General features: G+C 26.8%; 1 protein-coding gene across 1 annotated transcript; it reads right to left on the bottom strand.

Moving 5' to 3' along the window:
- Window positions 1–1,900: 1,900 nt before the first annotated feature.
- Window positions 1,901–2,848, bottom strand: LOC120083432 (uncharacterized). Its single transcript, XM_039039194.2, has one exon. It carries the CDS (start codon window positions 2,578–2,580, stop codon window positions 2,113–2,115), a length of 468 nt encoding a protein of 155 aa, XP_038895122.1. The 5' UTR covers window positions 2,581–2,848; the 3' UTR covers window positions 1,901–2,112.
- Window positions 2,849–9,567: the final 6,719 nt, after the last annotated feature.

Below are 9,567 nucleotides of genomic sequence, written 5' to 3'. Positions count from 1 at the left end.
TGTGTTTAATTGATTATCTTATAGGTGTTGATCAATTTGGAGGTAGAATCAAGTATTCGGGAGAAAACTAAATTAAAACGGATCACTTTAGAGCCTTAATGAATCTATCGAGTCAAAAGGATGTGAAAAACAGAAAAACGCTCTTGGAATGTTGGCATCGCAGCGCCATCAAGACAGAGAACAAAGATACGCAGGTGGAGAGACGCAGCACCGGGGCACCATGGCACGACTATAAATTTAGGAGTTCGTAATTAGGTCATAACTTTTAATTCGAGTGGCCGTTTTAGGCAAATGACCAATCTTTTTCTTTCTTTCTTTCTTTCTTTTTTTTTTTTTTTTTTTTTTTTTTGTACCCTATCCATCTATAGTATTAGATTTTAGCTTTTCTTTGGACTTCTTTCTGTAATAAAGTGAAATGGTGTCGGGTTTTGGCAATATCACCCGACAGATTGTTAAGGTTCGTTTCTAGCTTAGGAATAGGAAAAAACCATTGTTTGGATTATGAGAATTTGGTTTAACTTCAGATTTCTTATTGAAGGTTTATGGTTCTTCAAAGTGTTTTAAATTATATGCTTAGAATCTGTGTAAAATCTTCATCTTTTCTTTGTTAAGCTAGAGATTCATATTTGGTATGTGACATGTAACCTTACGTGAATTGTCAAGTAGCACAATCAAAGCATACTTGTGTGTAAATTGATTGGTTGTTTAGAATAACCCATTTAGAATATTCCATGATTGGTTTAATTTAAGAACAAAACCGATTAGTAACTTAGGCCATCCAAGTCTAATCGTCTTAGCAAAATCTACAAGGCTTAATGCAAATGTTTGATTTTGATGGATGTTATCAAATCCAATTAATTGAGCATCTAGCTTAATTATGAATTTAATTAGTCAATTCGAGTGTTTGTGACTGCGATGACGACAAGTAGGCTAATTAAGACATGCATGAATAAGAAATTATCTTTAGAAGTCATATGATCAATTGAATAATTGGTTGAATTTTCTAATTCCTAAGCTAGACCATTTTAATATTTCTTGCACTACTTTCTTGAACTTTACCCCTTTTTTTTTCTTCTTTTTTTTTTTTTTTTTTTTTTGCGCTTTAATTATCAAACCACCACCACAAAAACCCTCACTTACTACTTTAGCTAGAAAACTTAACTTGTTCAATAATATATTTGTGTTTTCATGTGGTTCGACTCAGTCTTGCTACTAATACAATTCAGTAGTAGAAGTTCTAGATCAAGAATAATAAATATTATTTGATCATAAGAACCCTTGATAAGCTCTTACCTTCAATATCCATATAATTATTTAGTTAAAATATCATTTTGTTTCCCATACTTCGGAATTTGTTTAATTTTAATCATTATACTTTTGGATATCCAATTTTAGCCTTCATACTTCTCGTAAATCTTAAATTTAGTCTCCCATAGTCATACTTTATCAAAATTAATTCAATAATGATAATAATTTTAATGCAATCAAATAAAATATATTTCCAAAATTCATAGTAAAAAGTTTTTTTTAAAAAAAAATCAACAATAAAATAGTAATAGAGCCTAAAAATACTTAGGACCAAAATGTTATTTTAAGCTAATTATTTTTAGATATATAAAAAACAAAAGTTCACTTGGGAATTGAGAAGCAACCTGTCTCTTTGTCTCTCTCTCTCTCTGTGTACCAACCTCAAATGAAAGCTCAAATTTCTAAAACTAAAGAATATGAATATGATGGGATAAGAAAGAGAGAGATGGAGACTGTTTCTTTCCCCATCTTTTGTCTTACTTCTTGTAAACACTATAAAATCTCTCTGATTAATTAAGCAAAAATACTCATTCATCTTCATTATTAGAATCCAGAACCAAACCACTTGCAATTCCAAATCTCTCTCATCAAATTAAACATCTCAACAAAATAAAACTGTATAATATAATACGAATCTGAAATTTGCAACAATTAATCTGATATAGAATGTGAAGAAGATCTAATATCCAAAATTAACACTAACACAGCAACTCTCTCAAGAGGAAAAATCAAAAAAATAATAATAATAAGATCAGCGAACAACCAGATCTCAGAGTCTATGTACATGCAAATTCCTCTTCAGAATCACTTGTTAGGTATAATGTTAGTAGTTTCAGAGACAGAGAGCGAAGACGACGATCTACTCTGCTTCCTGAACTTAAAGAAGTAAATAAAAGCAGAAGCAATGAGTAAAGAAATGCCTATAATTCCACATACCAAACTCGCCACAAGCAATGCGCCGCGAATGTGATCTCCGCCGCCTCCATCGGCAGCGGCTCCAGAGCGGTTGCGGTGGCTACGATTCCACCACTGCGGCGGGAGGCTAGTGTTCATCGCCTTGGGGAGAGCGACGTCGGAGGAGGACCAGGAGTTTCCTTTGAAGAAGGATTGCATCTGCGGAGAGGAGTTTTCCATGGCGCCAGGGTTTTGGTACTCTAAGCCGTGCTCCGATGGACGGAGGTCTCTGGCATTGGAGATTCCAGCGAGGAGAATGACGGCGAGGGAGGAGAAGACGGCGGCGAAGGAGGGAATCTGTGAGGGAATGGCGGCCATTTGGTTGGTGGTGTGTGGTTGAATGTTAATTATCTGTGAGAGAGAGAGTGTGTGTAAGAAGGAGCAATGGCGCCGTTGGTTTTATGATGGAAGAAGAAAAGAGCTTTGGAAGGGAATCGGATTTGGGGGAAAGCGAAACGACGTCGGATTTGGATGGGTAGCTTTTGCCTTTTGTCGTATTGTAGTGGAGATAGCGGAAGGGTGTGGCAGAGAATGGCTTCCGCCTAAACACACCCAAGGTAAAAATAAATTTTGAATTTGCAAAATTCACCCTAAAATATATGATAATTTTAATTTATACCCTTAAAACTTTCAACTATAAAATAGAAATAATATTTCTAAAAAAAGGAAAATAATTATTGAAAAAAAGAACCCCGCCGCTTTGTTGGTTGTCTCTTTTTTGTGGGGGTAAAAAGGGGAAATGTGGGGAGAGAGCCTCGTGAACACGACTGTAGCTCCGTGATTAGGGCTGAACGATTTTGTATTAACACAAAATTAATACAATTAATTACGCCAAACCTATAATTTATATTAGCCTACCTACACTTCTATTTTGTCCCTCCTATTAATTTAAATACTCCTCCCACCCTAAATTTCCCCCTCTTTATCTGATTTTTACATATAAAAAATATATATATATACATACATAAATATATATATATACATACATAAATATATATACATACATACATAAATATATATATATATATATATATATATATATATATATATATAGTTCAAGTTGTGAACTTGATTTTTGTTTTTGTTCTTATATTCTTATAACTAATATTTTTTGTCCTTGAAATTTGAATTTAGTTTAGGTTTACTATTCCGATATCAAAATTGTTGTCTATTTATTATTCATAATTCAGAGAATACTATTAAATGTTGGATTCTTAGGATTATAATAATCTTAAAATTAGTTTCTCAAATAGTATTTGAAGTAAATGGATGTCAACTGTTTTAACGGAATGATGATTTTGAAATTGAAATAAGATGTCTAGACTTTAATTTATTTATATGTATTTTAAAAAAGTTAGAAATTTATATATGTCTTTTTTATATAGTTTTTATGGAAAAAATTTACGCGTTTTTGTAAACTCGGATATCACTTAAAAACCAATATCAAATTTTAGAGACAATTAAGAACCAAATTCAAATTTGGAGGATCAAGCATGTCATTTTAAAACTTCCTAGACTAAATGGAAACTAAATTCAAATCTCAATAATAAATCTTGATTAGAAAAATGTTAATTTTGATAGAAACTAAGTTCAAATTACAATGACAAAACTGTATTTTAGTCTATATTTCATCTATAAACTTTAAAATATTTCGCTTATATTCTTAAACCCCTCATTTTTATTTTTACTTTTAAAAAAAAATGAGTTCAATCCTATTTGAGAATAAAAAATTGAACCAAGCTCTCACTTTTAGTCAAGGTTGTTGAACTATACTAATATTAGTCTTTTTATTATTATTATATTAATAAAACTATGTTATTAACATATGAGTAATATTTTTTTGTGTATTGTTAGCTACACCTATCTTTTTTTTTTTTTAATTCACCCCAATCAAATAATAGAAAAATAAATAAATAAAAGAAAATAATAAGGAAAAGAATTTAAACTATAAAGATAAATTATCTATTAGTTATATGCTCATGTTAAATGTTTGTATGTATATTTGTTAATGTATATATTAGAACGAAATTTTGTATCTAAGTACTCTTTTAGTATTATTCTTTTTTTTTAAGGTATTGTAATTAAAGTGCGGGGTGAGGAATCAAATCTCTGACCTCGAGATCGATAGTACAATTTGCTACGCTAATGTTAATATACTATTCTTAAATATAGGAAGGTTTTAATTGTTCAAGAGTTTTTTTTTTTATTATTATTAGGTTAGTTGGAGTCATTTTTTATGAATATCTTAGCAATAAATTAATAATTGAATGCTATGTCTTTTTCCCCATAGGTAATTGTACTTCAATAATGGATTGGTTACTAAACATCTTTTTTCATCTTTTAATTTGGGCCCTCTATTTACTTTTGTGTGAGAAAAACTAGATGTTAAGGTGCCTAAAAAAGTTATTGCATAATTGAGACAAAGTTTATACAAATATTTCTCATAAAAATTATATATATATAAATGTCAATTAGAGATAACATAATTATAATCAACTAATATTTAAGAGGTTAGATATTCATGATTAGATTTAAAAAAAAAAAAGAAAAAGAAAAAGAAAATCATATTAGTGATACTCTATGATGGTTATAAGTAATCAATTACCTTTACCATTTAATCATCTCAAGATATTATATTAACATGTGGTAAAGAAAAGATATATTTCAATACAATTCCATTTAGTCTCTTAATTTTAAAATATATGAAGATTTAAGAAAGATTATTCTTTGTCATTGTTGTTATTTTGCTTTGTTAAAAATAGATGGTAATGTACCAAGTGTTTAAACTAATATGTTGAGATTGACATGTGTTTAAGCTATATAAGTTGACCCAAATGAATAGGGAAATATTTACTTACTTATTGGTTAAGCAAGAACCTCTTCTTGACCATCATTTAGTTGTTGACAAGTTTGGGAGAATAGCTTAGAAAGAATGAGAAAAGAGATTGTTTCTCCTTTTTATAAATAAATAAATGATTAAAAAAACACTTTTCATCCCGAACTTTTATACTATTAACAATCTAGTCCCTGGATCATCGTTGGTAAGGGCTTATGAACTTTAAAATTTGTAACAATTTAATTCCAAACGTTTATATGTAACAATTTAGTCTTTATATATATTTTTAAATTTGTAACAATTTAGTCACTATCACGAAGAATCTTTGATTCATAATCTATAAAAAGAATTGATGTTCAATTATTATATTGATCTATATGTATAATTTTTTTATTGTCCGACAAAAAATCTACAATAGAGACTAAGTCATTATAAATAATAAAGTATAAAGACTAAATTATTATTCTTTAAAAATTAAATATTAAATTGTTACAAATTTAAAAATACATAAACTAAATTATAACCACCTAAAGTTCGAAGATTAAATTGTTACTTCTAGAATAAAGCGGCCAAGTTTTTAATGGTGGTCATCTTATTTAAATGAATATCTTTTAAATTTTTTAATTTAATTTTTTTTTGGAAATTTTTAAATGAATATTGGGTTAGTAGATGTAGACATTAATTGGTATATAAATATCATAGGTATAATGACTATTTTGCAAAAGTTATAAAGCTAAGACTTTTTTTTTCTCCTTGAGTATAGCTAGATAGTGGTTTTTTTTTTTTTTTTTTAATTATGCTTATTTTCTAATAATCTTTCGATTGAGCTTATATTTATCTGATAAATAACACTTAAATTCTTAGTTGAATTCTAAAAACAAAAATAATTTTTTAAGAAGCAATGTTTTAGTTTTAAAAATTTTGTATATATGTTAAAATATTGTTAGTATGTTAAATAACAAAACAAATAAACTTATCAATAGTAATACCATTTATAGTTTTCAAAAATCAAGAGACGATCAAACAAGGCTCAGGTCAATATAAACATTTTGAGAATTTGGGCCAATTTGATAATCATTTTTTTTTTAGATTTTGGTTTTTGAAAATCAAACCTATAAATACTCATTCTATCTCAAATTTTCTTGCTTTGTTATCTGTTATTTATCAGTGTTAAAAAAAAAAGCCAAATTTTGAAAATCATCTATTAAAAATTTGTTTTTATTTTTGAATTTTGGCTAAGAATTGTGAGAAATTAAGATAACATATACTTAAAAAATCAAGCAAAAACTTGAAAATAAAAAAAATAGTTTTTAAATACTTGTTTTTTTTTTTTTGAAATTTGGTTAAGAACTCAACCATTGTATTCAAGAAAGATATAAATCGTTGTAAAAAATGAAGAGGAAATAGACTTAATTTTAAAAAACAAATAACAAAAAACGAAATGGTTATCAAACGGGGTCTAAAAAAGTAGTTTTTTAAAACTTGCTTTTGTTTTTTAAATTTGGCTTAGAGTTCTATCATTGTACTTAAGAAAAATACAATCATTGTAAGAAATGAGAGGAAATAGGCTTAATTTTCAAAAACCAAAAAAACGAAAAATGAAATGATTATCAAACGAGACCTTAGTTTTTTATTTTTAGTTTTTGAAAACTAATCCTACAAACACCTTTTCCACCTCTAAATTTCTTGTTTTTTCATTTACTTTTTACTCATGTTTTCAAAAACCAAGCCCAATTTTAAAAACTGTTTTTTTGTTTTTAAAATTTAGTTAAGAATTCTACTCTTATACTAAAAAAAGATTCAAATCATTATAAGAAAATATAAGGAGATACGCATAATTTTGAAAAATAAAAAACAAAAAACGAAATGGTTATTAAACCGCGTCTAAATGATTGTCAAGTGAGACCTTGGAAACTTGTTGATCTTCGAATTCAGAAAGATAAAAGTAGATATATATTGAGAGTTTAATAACATATAAAATCAAAACTATACCTAAAACAACACATAGATTTGTACCTAGTCATATATATTTTGTTTAAAATAAAACTTACCTCTTAACTAATGACCACAATTATATTTTTTACAAGAGAAAACAATATAACAAGCAATAGCTATCAAATTTTTTAGTAGCAATCAGGATTGTTTCTTTACCATTTCTTTATTTTAGTTTTTCACTTTTCTAAAAGGAAAAGTTTGAATTTTTAGCTCAATTCCAAAATACATAAACAAATTCTTAGAGAACTAATTCCAATTGACAATCTTTTGATATTTTTTATTTTTGAAAATTGTGTTCCTTTAAAAAAAAAAACTTTTTTGCCCAAGTTTATTTCTTACTAACCAAGCATTTAATTTGAATTGTTAGTTAAATTTAAAAAATAAAACTTTTTTTTTTCAAAATTTGACTTTATTTTTGAAAAAAAAACTCCTAAAGATAACAAAATAAATAAATAATGAAAGTAGTATTTATAAGTTCAATTCTCAAAAATAGAAAATTAAAAATCAAATTGTTGTCTGAAGGAAAGTACTTTTTTAATTTTCAAAATTTTTCTTAAATTTTGAAAATATTTTAGAAACCAGATGACAAAAGAAAAATATGCAGGGGTGAAAATAGTATCTTTTAAACATAATTTTCAAAAATGTAAAAACTTTAAAACTAAAATCTCAATGGGTTGATATTAATTTTAGCTTTAGTATTTTGTTTTTGAAATTTATGCATGTTTCTTTTCTTCACTTTTCCTAATTTTTAATCAAATTCAGCTCTTCTTTTTACGAAACTTACCTTTGATTTTGAAAATATATTTAGTAAGTAAATATTTTTTAAAAAAATAACAAAGAAAAAAAAAAAGAAAATCAATTGACACCCCTAAACTTTGGAACATGTATCAATTAGAACCTCAAACTAATAATTGTATTAAGTTAAACTCTAAAGTTTCATAAGTGAATCAATTTAGACATTTTGTCAATGATTTATAACTATTTTCACTTGATTTATGCGCCTCCATTTGGTAAACACGAATACACATAATACCAATAAATAATACAACCGAACCCGCAAAAAAAATCACAGTAGAAAAAGTGGTTCTTGCCACCTGCTTTCAAATTGAGGGAAAAACCGTTCTCGCTAGTCGGCTTTAGATTAAGGTTCACTAAAGCAGTTCCTCTTCCTGCTGCGCTTTATCGCCCTATTTTTGTTTTTAGTTTTTAAAAATTAAGTCTATAGACACCTTTTCAATCTCTAAATCTCTTGCTTTGATACTTATTTTTTACCAATGTTTTTAAAAACCAAGTCAAAATTTGATAATTAAATAAAGTAATTTTAAAAAAATTATTTTTATTTTTAAAATTTGTCTAAAATACAACTCTTCAACTCAAGATTGATACAATCATGATAAAAAAATGAAAGAAAATAAGATTAATTTTCAAAAATAAAAAATAGAAAATAAAAAACAAAATAGTTAACCAATCGAGGCCTAAAAAATTAAAATTTAAATTGAAACAACTCAGAAGAAGAAGAAGAAGGAACAAAAAAAAACCTAGATATCTAACGTGACCTAATTCCTTCCATTTATTGCAAATCTAAAAAGGTTGAATAATTAAGGACATTGAATTGACCCCAATAGTCGACAAGTCGAAAAGAGAAGAGATGTCAAAGTTACGCGTCTCTGTATTTACCGACAGATCGAATTCTCTTTTCTTTAGGGAGAGGCAACCTTCCTCTTCTTCTTCTTTTTTTAATTAGAAAATTATTTTTAAGAAAAATCATTTATACAAAATAAAAAAAATTCGATTTTCTTTTATAGAGACCGATAGAAATCTATCATTATCTATATGTGATAGAAACTGATAGAAGTCTATTACTAATATACATTAATAAAAGTCTATTACTAATATACACTGATAAAAGTCTATTGATGTTTATCAATATTTATTTTTTGCTATTTCTATAAATAGTTTGACATTTTTTTTATAGGAAAAATTTTTCCATATTATTATTGTTATTATTATTTATTATTTTTTTTAAAGCTTTTGAAAAAAAAAAAAAAAAACGAAAGACTGAGGGACCAAAAAACAGACAATCTCACTAAGCAAATCCAAAACACTATTTTCTAACTACTCATTATTACATTTATTGATCAGCCAACAACAATTCACATTTATCTTTTCTCTTTTCTTTTTCTTTTTTCTTTTTTATTTTATAATTCAAATTATGTAATTTTTTCAAGTTTGAAAAATTATCTTAATGGGTCCATGACGTATGAAAAATGACAATTTAACCTTTATAAAAATTTAATATTGTTCTGATATTCTTTGCTATAGTTTTCATTGAGGAAAAAAGTGATTTGGTGATTAAGAGAGAAATAAACGGTTTTGATTGATTCACCATATCTTAAAAATAGACCATGTAACAATTATAAAGTTTTATGTATAGTTATACATATGAGAAAATTAAATATTTATCCCCAATTTTG

The sequence above is a fragment of the Benincasa hispida genome, chromosome 8, assembly GCF_027475165.1.
Source record: "Benincasa hispida cultivar pf3 chromosome 8, pf3_genome.v1.1, whole genome shotgun sequence".
Classification (NCBI taxonomy): Eukaryota; Viridiplantae; Streptophyta; class Magnoliopsida; order Cucurbitales; family Cucurbitaceae; genus Benincasa; species Benincasa hispida.
The sequence above is the reverse complement of the archived record's forward strand: the minus strand, read 5'-3'. Positions and strand labels throughout refer to the sequence as shown.

Coding starts and splice junctions, on each gene's coding strand:
- LOC120083432 (XM_039039194.2), bottom strand. CDS start 2,580: ATGGCCGCCATTCCCTCACAGATTCCCTCCTTCGCCGCCGTCTTCTCC.